The 22,402-nt window shown below is 47.7% G+C and overlaps 1 protein-coding gene across 1 annotated transcript in view; it reads right to left on the bottom strand.

The window, feature by feature from the left end:
• The window catches only part of DNAH10 (dynein axonemal heavy chain 10), a 185,448-nt gene that overhangs the window by 18,834 nt on the left and 144,212 nt on the right, over window positions 1–22,402 (bottom strand). The window contains exons 55-64 of the mRNA XM_058281259.2: window positions 21,775–21,972; window positions 20,636–20,797; window positions 15,227–15,401; window positions 9,153–9,334; window positions 7,937–8,073; window positions 6,877–7,094; window positions 5,627–5,848; window positions 5,188–5,335; window positions 3,368–3,647; window positions 2,306–2,535 (exon numbers count right to left, since the gene is read on the bottom strand). Of these exons, the coding sequence (XP_058137242.1) occupies window positions 2,306–2,535; window positions 3,368–3,647; window positions 5,188–5,335; window positions 5,627–5,848; window positions 6,877–7,094; window positions 7,937–8,073; window positions 9,153–9,334; window positions 15,227–15,401; window positions 20,636–20,797; window positions 21,775–21,972 (1,952 nt within the window). The remainder of the gene's footprint in view (window positions 1–2,305; window positions 2,536–3,367; window positions 3,648–5,187; window positions 5,336–5,626; window positions 5,849–6,876; window positions 7,095–7,936; window positions 8,074–9,152; window positions 9,335–15,226; window positions 15,402–20,635; window positions 20,798–21,774; window positions 21,973–22,402) is intronic.

Genomic DNA, 22,402 nt, shown 5'->3' on the forward strand with positions numbered 1-22,402 from the left:
AGCTGATGAAATCCCTTTTGACTTAAACCAGGTAGGGCTGGGTTTTCTGTCTCTCTCAACTGAAAGAGGCTCATGTGATGTACAAGCGTGCCTGAGAAAGCATTTTGGACTCCCCTCCCCACAGCCCAGCCCAGGAAAGCAGCCCTTTCTCATTAGGCAAATCCTCAAGTGAATCAGACTTGAGTCTCATGAGAGCACAGGTTGATGCCTCCAATCCCTGCCGCTTCTCAGACCTGTGACCATGGATAAGCCTCTGAGGTCAGAGTCCAACGTTCTCATTGAGCAGATGAGGACACTGGGGCTCGGAGGGGGCGTCTGCCTCAGTGCTTTCCCCACCGCAGTCTCGCTCACCCTGCCCACCCCTCCCCTTCGAATGGTTTTATCAGGACGAAGTCGCTCAGACCAGGCTGAAGGGCAGCTGTTGAGGGGCTCGTGGACAGCCACACACAGAGCCCCTGCCTGTGGCAGTTGGGGAGAGGTGATGAAGCTGAGGGGGCTGGGAGGTGGGGCCCAGAGCACCCTCCAGGGACACTTCTGGAGCCTCTATCCGTGCCAGAGGGGAAGTGGCAGCCCCTTCCACGTGAGGAGAGCCCCTGCTGCCTGGGGCCACCTCTCCTACATTGTAGGGCGCTTGGCAGCACCCAGGCCTCTACCCACTTGATGCCAGTAGCACCCTGTAGTAGACTGAATAATGTCCACCAAAAATGCATGCCCAGCAGAACCTCAGGATGTGACCTTATTTGGAAATCGGGTCTATCAGATGTAACTGAGTTAGGACAAGGTCATAGGAGATTTGGGTGGGCCCTAAAGCCAATGACTCGCGTCCTGAGAGGAAGAGGAAACGTGGAGAGAAGGCCATGAATGGACAGGCCGAGAGGTCGAGAGTGGAGTCATGCTGCCACATGTCAGGAAGGCCTTGGGGCGCTCTCCCCTCGAGCCTGCTGGGGAGCAAGGCCCAACTCCTTGATTTAGAATTTCTGGCCTCCAGAACTGTGAGAGGATAAATTTCTGTTGTTTTAAGCTGCAAAGTTTGTATAACTTGCTACCGCAGCCACAGGAAACTAAGACACACGTAGATACTCCAGGTTGTGACATCCAGCCATTGCCAAGCATTCCCAGGGAACGGGGAGGGCAGGCAAAGGGCTCCCGCTGAGAACCCCTGGGCTAGAAGCAGGCCAGGTGAGGAGGTGAGGGTGATGAAGAAAGAGTAAGAAATGCAGCAAACGAGTGGGCCCTTTTGAGGCAAGCCCACATTTCTAAGAACTGAAAAGCAAAAGTCTGGGATTCCTGATTTGGGGACATGGCTTTTGCCGCAGAGTCTGCTGTCCCTGAACCCTCAGGGCCTTGCGGCACGGGCCTGTGCCCAAGCACACAGTCCTACTGGCCCCGTGGACCTCGCGGCCACTCAGACCGTACAGCCCTGCCTGCCTGGGTCTCTCCTCCCTGCCCATGTCTGCCCCCACCCTTGCAGGGGTTGCTGTCCTGGACAAGACAGAGGAGGGTGGAGGGCGTGTGCGGGGGCAAGGGAGTGCCCCTCCACTTCAGGGAGTGGCAGAGGGGGCTTTTTTTTTTATTAATTTATTTATTTTTAATGTTACATTAAAAAAATATGAGGTTCCCATATACCCCCACCCCCCTCACCCCACTCCTCCCATAACAACAACCTCCTCCATCACCATGGGACATTCATTGCACTTGGTGAATACATCTGAGCACCGCTGCACCTCATGGTCAATGGGGGAGGGCTTTAAAAGGCTCAAAGACCATGAGGTCAGATCTTTCCAGGCCAGAAGGGATTGCTCCATAAAGAGAACTATATTTTCCTTGTTTTTGATAAATGATTACTACAGAAGAGGGTGTCACTTGCAAAGCTTGTGCCACAGGGCCCCGGTTGCAGTATTCTACCCATGAGTACACCTCACTTGGCATCTCTCTTCCTCCTGGAACAGCCTCCCAGTCCCCATCGAGGCAGATGGCCAAGACTTGCTTAGCACTGAGTGTCCACAGGGTTTCTGAAGACCAGGCACTGCTTACTCTGTACTGCCCTCTCTGGGGTTGTCAGAGGGATAGCCAAACTTCCATGAAGTTTCAAATTATCCCTGAACACAGCGAGACTTAACCTGTAGAACATGCCAGAATCCAAAGAACTCCAAATGCCAGTCAGCCTCTGGAAGCCAAGAGGTGACCTCATCAACGAGCTCCATGTTCCCATCAGAGCTGGTGCCTCCAGCCAGAGCAGCAGGTGAAGAGAAAAACCATCCCGGGGCAGCTGCCCCCTGCCCTCCAGCCCCACCTCTGCTTGTACCTCTGTTGCTTTGGATTTGGTCTCCTCCAGGGTTTGCACCAGCTCCACATTATCCAGCATATTTCCCGTGGAGGTTGCCAGCTCCCGAAGGAGGGAATCTTCCAGATCCTTCAGCAGGTTCTTGTTCTCGCTCGTCTCCTGGATAAGATGCTCTCGCTGCTCCTCCAGCTCTCGCCTCTCGAAGGCCACCAGTACACTGAGCAGCTGGTCTTCGAGACCCTTCAGAGTGACTGCAGGGGAATGGGGAGAGGCCCTCACCCCTGTGTCCCCCCAGTGCTCTGAGCGCTGTGTCTCATCACCTGCACAGCAGTGTCTGGGGCAAGCTCAGCTGGGTCTAAACCAGCATTTCGGGAACATTAGGATTCATTCTCCTACCAAAATTGCTCTGAAGCAATAAAGTGAACATTAGAACAAAAAGGGAGCTGTTGCTCCACAGAGTGGTGAGCAAAAAGAATGAAGAGGTACTAAAATAAGATCCAGGGTGCCCCCATATTGGGGGACCCTTGTTTAAAGTACATCCAAACCTAAGAAACCTGTTTAAGCAGCTGTATGACTATCCTAGAAGATGTGAGGAAATGGCACTCAATTCCTATCAGAATTCAGTGAAAAGGAATGGGAAAAACAAAAGCATGATCTACATGTCAGTGCAGAAGCAGAGGAACTTCCTGCCCCAGCCCAGACGTGTCACCTGCTCTGAGTACATGCGCCTGAGCCGAGGGTCCAGTCTCCACAGGCCCCGACACGGAATTCACTACACTCCAAAGGGCCCCCAGACTTTCCAGGTTTGGCTCAACATTAAGAACTGACCTGTTTAGATGTGACTCAGGGAGAATGACCTCAGACCCTGGAGGAAATGATGCCCCAGGGAGACCTGGATCTAAGAGTGTGGTCTCAGATGCCCCAAAAAGAAACCTGCCCCCTTTACCATCACCCCCCAATCCTCCTGCCCCCCAGTGCCCCTGGCAACCACTCTTCTGCTGTCTCTATAGATTTGCCTGTTCTGGACATTTCGTGTGAATGGAATCACACCAGATGTGCAACTGACATTCTGTACACTCTTACCAGTATAATTGATCACCATTGCTTTCCCAAACACAGACGGGGAATATCTTGGATTGGCCAACTTGGTATTTAGGTACAGTCTGAAATTCATATCATAGTCAACTTCCTTGTCTCCCAGTATGATAAACTGCCGTCCTTGGGCGACTTTTATATTCTTTTCTAAGACATTATCAATCACTGGATCAATATATTCATCAACATCATGGAACAGGAATGGAGTCCCATACTTTATGGCCATTTCCAGCTGCTTGAGGAAGTCAGGGTCGTTGAAGGAGGCGGCCTGGAACAGAAGGGAGGATGGCGGGGGTCAGCATGCTTACCGGTGTCCTTGCCAAGTGTAAGGGGAAAGGCCTTAGAGGCAGGAGTGAACAGTCAGGACCCAGAAGGGAAGGAGGAGGAGGGGGGAGGCAAGCGGGGCAGTATAAACTCAGGAACCCAAGGGGCGCAGCCTCGGAGCAGCCCCTCGTTCAGACAGCACAGCTCAGCAGCCCAAAGAAGTAGCAGGACAATCTATGACGTATCTCAGACCTCGAAAGGGATTCGAGTGCAGCCCACCAACACGTCTGCTTCGCCCTCAGACCTCATGACTGCTCTAACTTCAAACTTCTGTAAAACCACTTCCTCTACCCCAGGCCCTGGAGCTTTGCTGTGCCTTCCTCCACCTGCCTCCTCTGAGCGCTCTATGACGTTGATTGGCTTAGCCTTTCCCTGAAGCTAAAATCCTTCCTTTCTTAAGAGATGGGGAGGGAGACAGAGCGGGCCTGGGGGACGAGGAATTGAGCTGGTATTTCAGAACTCTTTGGCAGGCTGAGGGAAGGGAGGTCTGTGAACATGGGTTCCTAACACTTGTCCCACTCCAGCTACATGTGGACTTCAGAAGCTCCCCTGACCTTGGACTCGGATGGGCTTCCCCCAGCAGCACCTCAGTACTGGGAAGTAAGGACTAAAAACAGAAAGGGAAATGTAAAACTGGAAACCACTAATTTGTTAATTAGGTCAGCAAAAAATGATTGTACCCCAGCAATTCCACTCCTAGGTATACATGTCCCCAAGAGAAATGAAAACACACGTCCACACAAAAACACGTACACAAATATTCATAGTAGCAGCATTCCTAATAGCTCCAGAGTGGAAACAACTGAATGTCCATTAACTGATGGATAAATAACCATACGCTGGAATATTATTCAGCCATTAAAAAAATGGAGCTCCGATTCAGGCTACAAGGAAGAACATTGAAAACATCACACCAAGTGAAAGAAGCCAGACTCAAAAGAGCACATCCGGTGAGATTCCATTCACACGAAATGTCCAGAACAGGCAAATCTATAGAGACAGAGAGCAGAAGAGTGGTGGCCAGGGACACTGGGGGGCAGGAGGATTGGGGGGTGATGGTAAAGGGGACAGGTTTCTTTTTGGGGTGAAAGAGTCTATTGTGGCGGTGGATGCACAACTCCGAGCATATGAAGAAATACTGCCTTCTCCACTTCCCGTGGGTCAGTTGTATGGCCTGTGACTGCATCTCAGTGGCTGAGCATTTAGGCCAGCAGGCCCCGTCCTGGGTAAAGGGAACAGAGACGAGAAAAGCATCCTCTTCATCGTAAGCTGCTCACAGCCCGAGGGAGGCACGAGAGGAGTGCAAGCCTTGGCAAGGGGGAGGGGGCTCATTGGGGTCGGGGTGGTGACAGGCAGCTCCGTCTCCCTAGAGCCGCAGGGCTGCCAGGGAGAGAGGGCGGGAGGGGACCTTCTGCAGGGGCCAGGCTGGGCTCTGAGAAGGGGCAGCGAGGGCGGAGGGCCGGGAAGGCCGCGGGAGCTGGTACCCGCAGGTTGTTCTTCTCCTCTTTCCTCTTTATCCAGTTGAGCGCCTGCTGCTGGGGGTCAATGCAGAGGGGGAAGCGGCTGGCCCTGGTGGTGAGGATGCCGTTCTGGACAGAGAGCTCATCGGGGGGCAGTCCCTGGGAGCCCCACCTAGAAGGGACAGCAAGAGGGACACTGATTTTTCTTGCCAAGCAATGAACCAAAGGCTAAGAGTGGAAGTGGTACCTTCCAGAACAACCTACCCACGCCGGGGCTGCTCAGCTCTCCTCAGACTCTGGTGGAAAGAGCTTGCGGCTGGAGGGGCAGCTCAGACTGCCGTTTCTGCGGGACCCCGGCGGCTCTTTCCCTTGCTACGCCCAGGCTGCTGTCCTCCCACCAGGTTGACTCCTACAGAACCTGGTCCTGAGGTCCCCTCCTCCTCCCGGCACAGGCCTCGCTCACCTGCTAATCTCAACGTCATCCGTGAGCAGGTTTTCTAATCTAAACGGCTGGCTCAGGGGAATCTCCCGCTCCAGGAGATCACCCTGCCAAACTCGATTGACCATCTCATCTCGGAACTCCCACGTGAAGGCCCCTTCGTAGCTCAGGAAAGCAGCGCAAAGCAGGCAGTCTCCCAGTAACTTCACTCGGCGGTGCATCAGTTCATCCAAGTCATTCAGCCACCTGGCGGAGGGGAGAGGGACTGCCGTGAGATTTTACCTTCTGGCCACAGTCAAACGGAGCAATCTAGAAGAACCAGCTTGACTTACTGCTAATGCACATATCCATCCCAACTCCAGCCAGAAGGGAACCTTTCTTGGAATAGCATTTCGTTGCAAAGATGGACAGTGCATCTCATTTTCCTATCTTGCACTCTAGTGAACCCGAGGTTTTGAAGGATTTTGTCCCACTCCAGGGCTCAGCATTTACCATCTAGCAGGGAACTTGATAAACGTCTGTGGAATGCATTTTGTCTCAAAGCTATTCACCCTGAATGCTGACTCAAAGGCATGTGCAAATATGCTTATCAGAACGGCTCAGCAGCATGAGCTAAAAAGCTCAATTCTTGTTTGGTCACAGAATTGTACCCAAGAGAAAAGAAAATGAAGGTTCATTGGGCTTTTCTGGCAAATGTCCAAAATCGACTAGGTTTTAGAAACACTGAAAAGCATTTGTTGTGGGGAACAGGGCATATTTTTTGTGTAACATTTATGTAATCTAAGTATCCTTTTTAAAAAATTAAAATAAAATTAAAAAAAAAAGAAGAAAAGAATTTGTCTAACTCCATAGCACTTTTTCAGATGCCAGGGGCCAATAAGCATCACACAGCCCCATCCACATAAGATCGCACCCCAGGACTGAGCAAACCAGAGGGCCCTTAAAAGCCATCTGCCCAGCAAGAGGGGGCTTCTCCTCAGACTCATCCGGAAGACTCAGAGGTGACTGCCAGAGGCATTGGTTTGTCTTTATCCACAGTTGCCACTGCCTTCTAATAATTACTTAATAAATAACAATACCTAATAAAGACAGAATCTATAAAATGGAAATTAGCCACATTGAACATGGTAACAGTAAAAGAACTTTTCATTGGATTTTCAGATAAACATGCAACATGGAATAAAGAACCTACATGGCAAGAAATCTCACTTATGATGTGAAACCAAAGTTTCCCTCAGAACCACTTATCATTTGGGCTCATTACCCAGACCAACCTGATGTTCTCAGAGCCTAGACCCGAGATGAGCTTGTCAGCCGCGATCAGTCGTCTCTCCATGATTTCCGCTTCTTCCTGCAGCTTCTGCTTCTCCAAAATGGCCGCCTCATATTTGGCACCCAAAGCTTCCAGTTCTTTCTGGATTGCTGCTAACTCATTCTGGATCCTTTCTAGTTCCCGTTTAGTGAGGTAAAAATTCCGCTCCAGCCTGGCCACCTGAGTACAGACAATGCACAGCACGGTGGGATGGGGAGGGACCAAGGAGTCTCGGGCCTCTATTTTCTAGTGATGTTCAGATTCTTTGAGGCCACCACATGCCCCTCTTGAGGCACATGGCTTCTTTTCTCATTATAGTTACCCCTTCAACTACACCCCATCTGCTAACACCTAAGCTAGCAGATAGTTTAATTTTTGTGTGTACTAAGGTCATAGTAAGAGGATACTGTGGTTCAAAGTCAATAACTCAGAAGAATACACTGAAGACAATACTTTCTTACTATTGGTTATGTTTTCTAAGTAATAAACAATGTCAAAATATGGTTGAAATGAATGAGGCTTACTTATAATTCTCTTTGTATTTTGTGCTCTCTGTGTTATTTTAACCCAGTGTTTCTTAACTGGCCTTGATTTTGCCCCCACGGGACATTTTGGGTTGTTACAACTTGGTGTGTGTGTGGGGACCTACTGGCCTCTAGTGGGTGGAGACCCAGGATGCTGCTTAACACAGTATAACACACAGGACAACCCCACAGCAAAGAAACATTGGCCCAAACTTAAATAGTACTGAGGTTGAGAAACTCTGCTTGAACCCTGGAGAACAATTTTGAACATCTTTTATCCTACTCTTTTCACACAGAATTTTACAACCTTTCAAACCCCAGTTCTGTCAGTTCACATCTCATCTAAGTGGGAGATGCATTTGAGGGTTTTCATCTACTGGGAAGGGAAGGCTGATGAGATTTAAAATAAGAACCTTGCTGGGATTTTTCCGGCAAAGCTACGGACACATTACTTCTGACTCTCGGCAGTGATTTTCAGGTCTCATGTGTGGGCAATACCTTGTCTCTTTTGGGCTTGATTTCTCTAAAAACATCACAGTAGCCCATTACAGCTTCAACAAATTTCAGCATTCCCAATCCTGCTTTGCTGACAGCTTCCATTTCTTCGATGGTGGTATTGAGAGTCCTTAAGAGGCCTAAAGATCAAAGATGCAATGATTTCAATGAGTGGTGAGCTTCATCTAGGGAAAATAAAACAAAATAGAAAATTGCCTGCAGATTCCTTGTGAGCAGAATCCAGACACCTCTCCCATGGACAACAGCTTGGGCCCAAACGTGAATGTTCCAGATATGAGTGAGGGGCACAGGCTACTGCCACCCAGAATATCTGCAACCCAGCTGCCCTCCATGGGACACCCAGGAGCCCTGGAGACCCAAGGTGTCCACAGGGGCCAAGGAGGCACCAGCGCAGCTCAGAGCAGGCAGCTACTGGGATGAGTGGGTCCCTTGGGCTCGTCTGTCACCTCCACCCATAAGCTCACCATGGGAGCAATATAACCTCAACAGAAGCCCACCCAATCAATACACAAGAGAAAGGAGCTTCTTGGGATTCTGTAGTTGTTATTTTCTGTTTAGTTTAGTTTTGTTTTTAAGGGGCTGAAAAAGAGTATTGATAATAAAAGTTCTGAGTAAACCATCATGGTAAAGGGCACCACTACAGTCTTTTACTGCCTTTTGCAAAGACTAACATCATCCGTTCTGGTCAGGATTCAGACTCAGAGGAAATGCAGCCATTCTCTAGAGAAAGAAGGACGGGCTAACCCTGGGGGTCGCCATCCCCTCCCACTTGTCCTTTCCCCAGGGACCTACAGGAGGCTTTATACTAGCAAGAGGAACAAGGGGAGAAGGGCAGGCTAGACCAATCCTTGGCACTACCACACCCACTGTAGAAGACAAGGCAGGGTTGGGTTCCAATAAGAAGGTCCTGGTTCCTGACAGTAAGAACTAGAGCTATTGCTGAATCAAATATTCAGTGGCCATCTGCCACTGCTGCCCATCCACATCCATCTCTCCTGATTCAGGTCACAGTACCATCATTTTTCTTTGGGGTTGCTCCTCTCCCTATCACAGTTCAAGGGCTGCGGTGGCCACAGAGATACCATCTGACCACAGCAGAGAGACCTGCAGGTGAAAAGCCCATTCCTTGCTCTCCATCCCTGTCTCAAAGACTGAGGTGCCAAACTGGGATCAACACTGGCTATTCATCTACACTCACCTCTTATATTTTTAACTTGGCTCTGGGAAATTGAATCAAAATCCATCTCCATCAGGGACCTCAGGAAATTTGGGTCAGACATCATGCCTTTGGCAGTTTTCCAATTGAGTTCTTTGTACCCTTTCATGATGAGGATGCATTCACAGACTGTCTGCACCTGCTTAGGGGGCTTAGCAAAGGACCTGGTGAGAAAGGAGAGCATGCAGGTGGGGTGAGAAAGTAGATCAGATGTGGGCTGTGGCCATGATCTGGCCTGAATGAAAGCTCTGAAAAGGGTAATTCAACCAAAAGTCATTTCGTGGAGGTGATAATGCCTGAAAACCAGGGGAGCCACATCCAATAGGAAGCTGGATTTCTCTGAGGGCAGGGACTGAGTTTTGTCCACCAGGTTCTAGACCAGGTGACTGGAACTTGTCTGGGCTTCAGAATTATGGAAGTGGGATTAAAGAAATATTATTTAAGGGCAAACCCAGACGGCCCCAGAGTGTCTGACACAGTAGGTCAGAGTGGAGCCTCAGAATCTGTGTTTTTAATTATGCCCTGGGGTGATTCTTCAGACCTTAAATGGTAGCTGCTGTTATTAATATCATCATCACCACCACCACCATCAGCCTATTTTCACCATTTATTAGATGAGGAAACAGGCCTCAGGGTGCTTGGATGACCTGCCTATGTGCGCCCTGCCAGGAGGTCTCAGGTCCCCACCCCTGGGCTTTCTCCAGGCTACGCTGTCATGTAATTGCTGTCCTTGTCTTTGATGCGACTAGATCATCACTGTGCTTCTCCAACATTTAGATGGCCAGTCCCTCAGCCCACCAGGAACAAGAGGAGGAGCAGCACTGATGTGAAGGTCTGAGAAGATGGCTCTTCCGTAACTGTGCCCATGGACTGCTCAGGCTTCCCACTCCTGAGAAGAGGCATTTAAGCTGAGACAAGTCTGGAGAGTGGGAAGTTGCCAGTTGTAGGATGGGGGAGGCAAAGTCTGTAAAGGTCATGTAAGCCATGCAGACGCCAAATCCACGAAGAGATAAGAGGAGCAGAAGGAAACAATGTGGAAAAGGCAAAGAAAAGGAAGGAACAAAAGAAAAGGAAGAGAGAAGCACAGGAGATGACAGAGGCCGTGGAGGACATGGAAACAGCCTGGGTAGGACGAAGCAGAGGCCCGGCCATTTTGAGCAGTCTCTTAGGAAGCCAGGCTGACCCAGGGAAGGGAGAGAGAGACGGACAGATGGACTAAGCTCACGGGCCAGCAGTCTGGAGACCTTCTGAACTGGGCCAACCCCACACGCCCCTGGCCCCAGGGACACAAATCCCCTCCCTGCAGGTAGGAGAAGGGGTGGCACAGTGTAAGAACAAGCCAGGGCAGCAGCCAAGAGAAAGGGCATCCTCAACTCGAGGTCAAATCCTGACGTTAAAGCAACGGCTCTGAGTCACCAGGAAAGGCTCGAGCGCGAGCGCGCCGGCCAGCGCTCTCTGCGGAAGAAAGCAGGAAACGCAGTCAAGTGTTTTACAGGGCTTGAAGCCCACGCCCACCGGGCTCTGACACAATCAGACAGGAAGAACCAGGTCCAGGTTCAGGGGCCGGGGCCCTTGGCTTTCCAGGGTTCTCTGTTTCCCCGTCTCTAGAGAGAGAGTGAAGTTCTCCTCCAAGGCCTGCCGACCAGGCTCTGAAACCTCATTTATCCCCAAGGCAGCCCTTTCCAGCAGGGCTGGGTGACTGAGTTGTTAAAAACACTGCGACTGCAGGTTTGAGAAACGGAGGCATCTCTGTTTCATTTGGTTCCTTTCTTCTATGACCAAACAGACTCAGATTAAAAGAGAGCACGAGAGATGATGGCAGGCTGCCCTCCCTGACGGAAGTAACCTCTCTAGCCCCACCGCCTAACCCAGCCACGCTGATCTCTGATCCTTCCTCAAGCCACGCTCCCTCCGCCCTGGGGAGGTGTCCTCGCCAGCCTCCCCCATCCTGCAGCTGCCAACTCCCCACTCTCCAGGCTTGTCTCAGCTGGAATGTTGCTTCCTGGGGGATCGCTTTCCCTGTCAGGCCCCCACAATCCACAGTCATAGCAGCAAGGATCTTTCCTTCTGAACCCTCTCCTATATCATTTTACCTGAGATTCCTGCGTGCATGCCCGCGCTTCCCCTAAACCGGGGATTCTTTACCAGGGACATTTCAGGGGGTCTGTGAACTTGAATTGAAAAAAATCAACTTATTATCTTTATTTTCTCTGACTTCTAACTGAAATCTAGAATTTCCTTCACTTATGAATGTATGCAATAAATTACAGTGGTATTCATTTCACTTTTAAAAAATAAAATTTAACTTTAATTTTCCTATATTTTTGATGTATTGGATTATTTAATGTGTTAAGAAAGAAGCACATATGTATAGTATTATATCATATGTTTTTAATTTTAGTAACTGTGTTTCAATATATGTAACTAATTTCCTTCGTAATTTTACTTTATGCATTTAAAACCATTATTCTTATGGGGACATGTTGGTGAAGGTATGATATATTTATTAAATAATACACGGTATAGTGTGGACTTAGTATGATTTTTACTTTGATGTTGCGTATTCTGAGTGCAGTGCATAACTGCCTGCAAAAAGTTGGTAAGGATGGTGGAGATGGTTTTATGACGCCGTGGGAAAACGTGACTATCTAAATGTTTTCCGAAAATGACCATTTGAACAGATATTGAACTGCATTAGGCTATCAGGTATTGAAATTAAGGGAAGGTTGTAAAATATAATTTTGAATAATCCTAAAATTTAATTTAAATACATGCCAGTGATGAGTGTCATAAAACTATCTGCCACTGCATTCGGAGAAGGGGTCTGTGGTTTTCACCTGACTGGCAAAGGGGTCCGTGAAACAAAAACAGTTCAGAACCCCTGCCCTAAACTATCGGCTCCGTCTGGTAAAGACCTTGCCTGCCTGGTTTGCTGCTGCTCAGCCCAGGCCAGCAGAGGGTCGGCCTGTGGCTAGAAAAGAGTAAAACCATAAGCCGTAGACTCAGGCAAGCCTTTTATACTAAGAGGAAACATCCACGGCTACTCTTCACTGTTCATCATCCTCCTGCTCTTAACAGGTGATGATTTCTACACAGGGGACTGAGGAGTATAGAGAGGAAGTACTCTTTACAGAATTCAAGGACCATTAATTGTCTATATGCAAGTGGCTGGCGGATTACACTTAACATCCCAATGACAGAAAGAACGCCCAATCGTAGTCATCTGGAAAAAATAAAATGTGATCCAAACTCATATTGAACTCCAGGGAAAATCCCGAATAGATCAAAGATTTAAATGTAAAAAAATTAAACCATATAAATACTAGTAGAAACCACAGGGAAGAAATTATTTTCTAACTTTGCAGTGATAAGGCCTTTTAACTACAACACAATATCCAGAAGCCACAAAATAAAATATTGATAAAATCTGCCATATAAAAATTAAAATTTACATATGGCAAAAACAAACACACACACAAAACTCACAAAGTCAAATGGCAAATTAGAAAAATATTTGCAACTAACATCCAGAACAACAAGCTATCTCCCTATTATATAAAAAGTTCCTGAAAATGGATAGGAAAAAAAAACCACCACCCAACTAATATATAGGCAAAGCATATAAACTAACAGTCACAGAAAAGGAAATACACATGACTCACATTTTTCACATATGAAATAAAAGTCAATTTCCCTCATAGGAAGAAAAATGCAAATTAAGACCACTGAAATACCATTTTTCATCTACAAAACTGGCAAAAATCCAAATGTTTGCTAACACACTCTGCTGATGAGGCTGTGAGAAAGAGGCACTCTCACAGACTGCTAGTGGTACAGTCCCATGGAGGAGGATGGATAATGGTTAGGAAATCTATAAACACACACACTGTTTGACTTAGCAACTCCTCTTCTGGAAGTTTAGCCATCCACAGGGCACAATGAAGCAGGGTCAGGCTTATTCTTTTCCATAGTGTTTGTAATGCTGAGAGACTGGAGCTGAGCTAAAGCTTCATCAACAAGGGGCTGATATATAAATTGTGGCACAGTTGTCCAGGAGAATGTGATATGGCTGTTGAAAAATACTGGGGAAGTTCTTCATATATTGATATACAAAATCTCCAAAATACATAGTTAAGTGAAAAGCCCAAGTGCATAAAAATATGTATTATGTGTTGCCATTTATATACCAGAGCAAGGAGAAAAGAATATACCAGTGTCCCTTACTCAGCAAACCTTCAGAATCCAAAGACAGGTACTGAAGAGACACTGGTATATCTGAGATTCCTTGACAGTACAGAGAAATCTCTGGACAGGTATCTGAGAAATGCATGCTGGTAGGGCGGAGGGCACTGATCAGCTGGGGGACAGGGCAGAATGGGGCTTTCCCAGCATGCCTTTGGCAATCAGCTAGCACATACATGGCACTGACCATGTGCCCAGCTAGTTTCAAGAATCCTTCATATATCAGGCTCATTTCATCCTTAGAAGGACCCTGACACAGGGGGGACAATTGTTTTCCACATTTTACAAGCACAGAGAGGTTAAATGACTTGCTGAAGGTCACACAGCTGGTCAGAGGCACATATGGATATTTTACCTGGTCAAATAATCACATTTTAAAACATTGCTCCCTTTATGTCATAGGCCAATTTAGGGATGAGTCAGGCCCCCTCAGAGCACCTGCCTAACTGCAGGAGACACGTCAAACTCTTGCATGGTCCCACGGAAGGCCTGTCACTCAGCTGAAGGTTTGAGGCAGACCCCTGCCTCCTTCTCCCTTGGGTTGATGGGGAAACTCACAGATGTTTCTCTCCAAAGAAATTCCATTCAAAACTCCTTCCTTACTCTCTGCTCTCACAATGATGGGGATTGGAGAGAGCCCTTGAAAATGTATATATTGGTGGTCTCTCCTACAACCCAACTTGCTAGACAATTGTTTTGTCCTGGCGTCTCTGTCTAAATGTCCCACAATCCCACTGAAATGTGTAAATGTCCACCTTTATATCCGCTTTGGTCCACACTTTTCAAAAACACTGAAATCATGATGTCTTGTTAACAACAGAGGCATCTCCAGATGATTTCCCAAGAATTAATCAGGTCCTCTGCTCTGGAATGAACGCAGTGCCCCATTTGAATCCACATATATTTCACAAATGAGAACACAAGGCACGGTCTTTCACAAGAAAGGCCACTCGGCCGTCATGAAACGAGGTGAGCACTGAGAAGCGGCATCGTTTCATCAGGAAGCCAACATGGCACAAAAACTCCAAAGTGGGAGCCTCTCATTGTGCAGGGACCCCTCCAGGGGGCCAGGAAGATGGAACCACTTCTGAAGACGCGGGCGTGATGAGGAGTGAGGAAGGGAGAGGGCTGGGGTTCTCAGACAAAAGGGAACTCTTCAGGGCACAGCAGACAGCACAGGCCTGGGTGGGTGAAGGCAGACACCCAGGGCAGAATTGCTTCTAGAACTTCCCTCACAGCGCTAATTATACCATCACGACCGTTAACAGTGCCCTGGGGAAACCAGGCTGTGTGGAGAGAGCCTGCCCCTGCAGGCCTCTCCTCCTGATGAGGAGCCCTCTAGCTGGTGGGGAGGGAGTCACTTGGCAGATTTATTTGCAAAAACCACAAGACTGAGCCATCTCCCCATCTCTTCCGAGCGCCCTTGGCTAGGAAAGGGTTACGGCATCACTGACCAGCCTAGGTTGCCGAGCCTTTCCCAGAGGAAACTCACCTCTAAGAGCTCCGCCACTGTTTAGGGCAGACCTTGAGTCATCCTTTCTGTGCAGAGGACCCGCTTGCTCACAAAGCCTCCTTCTGGAGCCCGGTGTCCTTACCGGAGTCAGCCTGAGTCCAAGGTCAGGCCCTGCAACTCCCGAGCATGGTTCAATCCCCTTCCCCTCCCTGAGCCTTCATCTGTAGAGATGAGGACTTAGGGAAGGAAGGAAGGGCGTGGAAAATGCTACGCCCAGCAGGCCTAATTGCCGTGATTGTGGTAATTATCTCCAGGAGCAAGGGGGGCACGGGAGCCGTCACTGGAGATGACAGTTGGTTACCTAATCTCTGTCACGTCTGACTTGTCCAGTTTCTGCAGCTCGAGCTTGGCGGCCTCCAGGATGGGCATGACTTCAGCGAGGGCCGCCTCTGCCTCCGCCTTCTCCACGGCAATGATCTTGTTCTGCTCCTCGATCTCCATGGCTTTTTCTTCAGCGAGTTTCTTCTTTTCCTCCGCTACCGGTGGAGGGGGAAGGTTAGTAAAGCTGCTAGGAACGTGGAAAACCCACTTACCATTATCGAGCCAAAGAGGCACGTGGTCCCCAAAGGTTGGTTTGGGTTGAACTGTGTCTCCAAAAACACATGTTCAAGTCTAACCCTCAGGCCCATGATGGGACCTATGTGGAAAGAGGGTCTTTGAAGATGTGATGAGTTGAGGACACACTAGATGAAAGTGGGCCCTGATCCAACAGGATGCATGTCTTACAAGAAAGGGAGCCAGGCAGTCACCCAGGGGAAGAGGTCACAGGAAGATGGAGGCAGAGGCTGGAGAGACACTGCTGAGGCACGCCAAGGATGGTGGCAGCCACCAGGAGCCAGGAAAGAGGCCAGGAAGAGCCTCCCCTGCAGGTTTCAGAGGGGACATGGCCCTGCCACACCTGGATCCAGAGTTCCAGCTTCCAGAGCAGGAAGAGAATCGGCTCATGTTGTTTTAAGCCACCAGATCTGTGATCTGTGATCCTGTGTTACAGCAGCCCCGGGAAATAAAGACAGGGCTGTCAGAGGAGGCCTGACAAGCTTCAGCCAACAGGGAAGCCATGGGCAGCCCTTCAGTGTGCACGGCAGCACAGAAACCCTCACAGCACATGGGGTGAGCCTCACCCTCTTTAGTGGCCCACCTGTGTCCCACCCACCCTGTCCCACAGTCCGACCCACAGCTGTGAGGCAGTTCCCAGCACCACTTGGCCATGAGGGCTGAGGCCGCCGTGGCCCGGGGGCTGCCCTTCCTGCTCCCTGGCCCACTAAGCTCTCCTCTGCCTCTTCAGCACCTCGCCGAGGCTCATCAGGCCCAACTCCAGAGCCAGCCCCTCGAGAGTGGCCTGCCCGCCCCACCACTCTTTATCTCATCATGCTGTTTATTTCCTTCATGAAACTAATCCCAATCTGACATTTCATTTAATTATTGACTTGTCGATTGTCTGCTTCACCTCACTTGGGGGTTAGTGTCTCCCAGAGGGCTGTATCTCCAATGCCTGAAACACGGCTTGGCATCTAGTAGGTGTTCAATCCAAACGCTCTAGTACTGCCTCCATGCTGGGTGCTGCGCCGTCACAGAATTCACCTTCACCATCAGTAAGTGAATGTTTACTGAGGGCCCACAGGGTGCAGAGCTGTGGAGGGGCCCTGGGGGCATCACGAAGTGTCCCTGGCCCTGGAGGAGTTTCTCACTGCAGCAGCAGGAGGACAAATGCATCAGAGAAGGGGAGCAAGATCACAAGTGTGAAGCCACTGGAACGGAAAAGCGGTGCTGTCAGAGCCGAGAGGGCTGGCAGGAAGGAAAGCGAGCCAGTGGAGGCAGAACGGCGGCAGGGACAGGAGGGGAGAAGGTTGGAATAATTCTATGTAAGTTCAGAGTAGGTGCATGCTGCCAGGAGGGGCTGGCAGATCTCTGGACACAGGAATGCTAAGGAAGTGGCGAGGGGCAAAATGGTGGCTTCTTTCAGCTACGGAGGAGCCAGACTAGAGGTAAAAGTAAGAGCTGCTGAGGAACCGCCCTCACTCATCTCGCCAAGGGCACTCCCTGAAGTCTTCTGAGCACAATGACAGACACTAAGTAGTGTCGCAGTAACCTGGGCAGACAGCAGCATGGAGGACAGACGGGGCCATCCAGGGGCTGGGCCTGCTCAGCACCCACCCCTCGCCTCTGGCAACCTCCCCATTGTCCTCTGGACAATCTCCCTTCCCTCTCTCTGGGCCCCACCCCTGTTAAAGTCTTCCAGTCCTGCGGCCACTGGGATTGGTTCAGGGATGGGCAGGAGACCCACATCTGTCCAATCCTAGCCAACTCCGGGAGCCTGTGGGAATGGTTTCTGCCCTAGGAGTGCTGAGCTCATATGATGCAAACCTAGTGCTGCTGGTTGCCATACTCTCAGCCTGGACAGAGTCTGCTGCCTGAGACAGAAGCCCAAAGAAAAGAAAGCAGAGCCGAGAAATGGGAAGGAACAGATTCCCAACAACACACTGGAGCCCTAGATCCAGCTGTGCCTAAAGTCAGCATACCTCTGGACTCAATGCACTCCCTTTTGAGCCTCAGTCACTTTAAGCTCAGTTTCTGATATTTGCGAACCAGATAATCCTGATCAGGTCAGGCAGCCTGGAGGTAGACAGGAGATGACGCTATCTCCAAGGTTCTAATTGGAGAGCCAGTGTCCTGGGATAAGAAGCAAAAACTGAAACAGGTGGGAAAGGCACTAAACATGGGGGTGGCAAACAGGTCATCCTCAGTACAAGCCACCAGCCGTGGCTGTGAGTTTCTTTAGGCAAGATCTGCATGTCATTCATTTCCTGCCCTCACTGCCCCTTGTGGTACCTGGCATAAAGCTCATATGCAGTAAATATCTGTTGACTGGACAGATGAATACATGAAACAAGAGCTTCCTTCCAGACACTTTTAGTCTAGTCTTACATGCAGGATATACGAAATCAGCAAAGCTCACCGAATGCTCACACGCAGCTGCGAAGTGAAAACTCTGGGAATATAGAGATTTTATAAGAAGGATCAAAGCAAAGTGGAGCTATGCAGGTAAGAGGCATTTGATCAGAGTTTTGCAAAAAGAAACATGGATAGGCAGGGAGAAGAGGAGTGCCCATTCTCTGAGCAAAGCAAAGGGAATGAAAGAATAAATTAGTATGAGAGTTATGTGGGCATGCTCCGTGGAAGACAATTTGGTGGTACCTCAGGAAGCTGAATATAGAACTTGCCATATGATCCAGGAATCCCATTACTAGGGACATATTCAGAAGAACTGAAAGCAAGTATGTGAACTGACATTTGCACACCGATGCTCATAGCAGCATTATTCATAATTGCTAAAATATGGAACAGCCCAAATGTCCACCAACCAATGAATGGACAAGAAAATGTGGTATATACACACCATGGAATACTATTCAGCTGTAAGAAGAAGTGAAATTGGGATGCATATGAAATCATGGATGAACCTAGGGGATATTATGTGGAGTGAAATAAGCCAGGCACAAAAGAACAAATATTGTTTGGTCTCACTAATATGAACTAAATACGTTGAGTAAACTCACAGAGGTTAACTCTAGAGTATAAGTTACTAGGAAACAGACGATGGTTTGAGAATGGGAGCTTATGCTTAACATATGTAGCACTATTATAAAAGTTAATTGTAAAAGAGTGGAAATGAATAGAGTTGATGTTAGCACATTGCAGTAAGTATAACTAACACTGGATTTAGAAATGTGATTGTGGCTTCAAGAGTAGTATGTGGAAGCAAATGTCAATTGAAAGGAAACTGGAGAATAATCAAGGGTAAGTACAACATGGTGATTTTGGTGATGGATGAAGACTGATTAACTATAAATATAAGTCTGCTCTCCTTTTACAAAGTGCTAAGAATACAGTGATGCACAGAAAAATTACAACTAATGTAACTTATGGATGACAAGTAACAGTAAATAATGGAATATTTTCAACAATAGCAAGAAGATATTTTTCAATACTGGGGACCACAATAGGGGGATATAAGGGGATATGGGAGTTTTCATTTTGGAATAATGAAAACGTTCTAAAATTGAGGTAATGACAGTACAACTCTGGGATGAAAATGAAAGCCACTGAGTGTACACACTGAATGGATTGTAGAAAACATGGTACTGTGTAACCCAGGGAATCCAGTGGCAGATGATGGACTGTGGTTAAGAGGACAAATATGAGAATGTTTTCTACAGAATAGATAACAAATTATACTACTAATACAGAGTGTCAATAATTCGGTGGGTTGGAGGAAAAATACATCAAATGCAAAACATGGGCTAAATAGTTAGTGGTAATGTTTTGACAATGCTCTTTTGTAGTTTGTAAGAAATGTTTCATGACAATGCAACGTGGTGGTGGTAGACAGATGTATGGGAGCCATGAATGATGATATGCATGTTTGTTTTGGAAGTTCACAAATTTTACTATACATTTATTGTTTATGTGTGTTCATGTATGAATAATATACTTCAATAAAATTTTGTTTCAAACAAAATTTATGGGCAAGAAAAAATGATGTTTGGGGAGGGGTCACAAGAAGTGAGAGAGGTGACATGACCCAGAAGGAGTGACAGGGACCTTTCAAAGCCAGCTGAGTATTCAGCATTAAAATAGAAAGGAGTTGTGATAGATTACTGGATTGGGCTCTATTATCAGTTAAGTTTCTTTGGTTGCAAGCAACAGAAAACAACAATGGCCAATCTAAGCATAAAATGAATTTATGGCAAGGAGAAAGGATAGCTCATAGAAACTGAAGACGTCAAAGGACAGAAATCAGAGGCTCTCCAGGGATCTGGACTTGGGAACTTATTGCAGTCTCTTAACAGCACTGGCATGAGATAATTAACTTTTGTTTTCTTCATTCTTTATGTTGACTGATTCAAAATGTGAAGTCCAGGATAATATCTAATTAGTCCAGTGAGGGTTGAAATAAGCCCATCCCAAGGGCATAGACTGGGGGGGTGGGGGTGGGGGTGGGGTACAGCCTTCCAAAGCCAAGTTAGGAGTAATGAAAAATGGATCCTGCACATGGGACCTGACATGATGAAAAGGGAATCGAACGAAACAACACAAACATGGTATAGAACAAGAACCAGAGGCAGAAAGGCTGAGTGGCTGCTGCAGCCACCTAAGAATGAGCAGGTGAGGGCAAAATTTTGAAAAATGATGGAAAGCACCAACCTGAAGACCTAGAGAGAATAGTTAGAGGAACAGAGCTGGGGACTGAAGAGTTCTCCTGTATGCGGTACCTGTGAGAAATACAATTTCTCAAGGGCATAAGAGAATCAAGAGAAGCATAACTAATAAGCCAGGAAGATCAAAGGAAGGGACCCAAGAAAGAACTTGCAGGAAGCTTCAAGAAGAACCAAGAAAGCCCCAAATAAATAATACCAAGGCTGAGATCATTTCAGCCCCAAAGACTCAGCTCAGTAGTTCACTGAGGGTAAAAGGATCACTTTTCTACACCTCACCAAATCCTCCAGCTACCAATTGCATGTCCTGCACATGGCAGGGTCCCAGGACTTATCAAAGGGGATGAGACTGACTCAACACTAACTCAGAAAAAATAGCAACTGAAGAGTCAAAAGATGCCACTCCCAGTGCACACAGGGTCTCCCAGGGATTCCCCTAGTGGAGCACGATCCTGCTCTGGGTCTGTCCCCAGGAGCCGGTCCCACACGCTCACCTATGGCCGTGTTGGTGGCGATCTCCTCCAGCAGGGCCTCGCAGGCGGCCGACTTCTCGGCCAGCACGATCTTCTGCTCAGCCAGCTTCTGGTTCAGCTCATCCAGCTGAATGGTGGCCTCCTTCAGCTTGTCCAGCCCTCCCTCCAGGCGCTTGCACTGAGCTGAGGAAATAGCACCTAGCAGTCACTGGCCTGAAAACTCTGGGGCAAGCTTTCCGGTAGCCTCACTGGGATTTGTCCAACTTCGGCTTACAGAAAAAGAAAATTATTTTTACAAGCTCTCCTGTATATTTCAGTGCCACCCAACTGGGACAGTATCAAATCAAATGAATATTTTTTCTGAAAACAGTATTTCATTTAGCCAACAGCCCCTGCCAGGTCATATTAAAAAAAAAACAGCAGTGCTCCAAAATGTAGTTACCAAATGCAATGAATGTACCACAATGATCAAAGAGGTTGCTGATGTGGGAGGAGTGGGGTAGGGTGTGGGGTATATGGGAATCTCTTATATATATATATATATATTTTTTTAAGATTATTTATTTATTTATTTATTCCCCCACTTGCAGCTTGTTTTTCGCTCTCTGTTCTCTGTGTCCATTCGCTGCACGTTTTTTCTGTGTCTGCTTGTCTCCCTTTGTTGGGTCATCTTGTTATGTATGCTCTCCATAGCACCCAGGCCATCAGCACTCCATGGTGCACGGGCAAGCCTGCCTTCACAAGGAGGTCCCAGGACCCGAACCCAGGGCCTCCCATATGGTAGACGGGAGCCCAACTGATTGAGCACAGCCGCTTCCCATCTTATATTTTTTTAATGTAATATTTTTTGTGATCTATGTATCTTTTTTTAAAAAGGCAATTAAATTAAAAAAATTTTTTTTTAAAAATTTGCCAACATAGCACATTACTGCCATTGAACAACATCTCTAATGTAACATGACCCAACACTGAAAATAAAAATAAGAACACGCTCCACAGAAGAATTATTGCATGTACAAAACATAAAATGCACTCTGTTTTGCCTCCATCTTGACTATGCCTGATCTTGCTAAGGAACACCTACTTAAAAAAGATGAGCACTTCAATTCTTACTTGTAAGGAATAAAGATTTCTGTTAGCCATCCCGTACCCAACCTTACCTATATTATACTGAGTTTTTTCATCCAGTAATTTTGAATACGTGTTAATAAAATCAAGATAATTCTTGGGAGTGACGTAGTTGCTGCGCCTCAATTTCTGTAGAAATTGTTTGCTGAAATCACCCACAGATTTATGGACCATAACAACATGTTGTACCAGATCTTCTATATGCTCCAATGGGATCATTGTATTATTCCCTGGAGAGAAGGAATAGAAAAGTAGCCACTTAAAGAAAGGAGAAGAGCAGCTGTCACTTGTCCCTGGCTTTTCTGAACCACAGTACTGTCCCAGGCTCTTAAATATTCTGGAAATTTCTCTGGTAACACAGAAAGCCGAATCTCTTTCCTTCCTGAGAGTGAGGAACTTGAGGTTTCAGGAGAGATGGCTGCATCTAATCGGGCATTGTTATTTGCCAGTGAGCAACTTCCTACCTGGCGGCTGGTGAGTTTATTCAGCCATTGACTACTGTCTATCCTGCACACAGCAAAATTTCAGGCACAAGGGGAGCTTGCATAAAATAGGTTGAAAGAACTGATGATCGCTGCCTTCGCTACATCCACCTCAAAGCAGATTCTGCTTTTATATGAAAAGGAAGGAAAGACTTTGCAGATTTGACCCTTTATTGCG

This window comes from Dasypus novemcinctus, chromosome 19 (assembly GCF_030445035.2).
Source record: "Dasypus novemcinctus isolate mDasNov1 chromosome 19, mDasNov1.1.hap2, whole genome shotgun sequence".
In the NCBI taxonomy this organism is placed as follows: domain Eukaryota; kingdom Metazoa; phylum Chordata; class Mammalia; order Cingulata; family Dasypodidae; genus Dasypus; species Dasypus novemcinctus.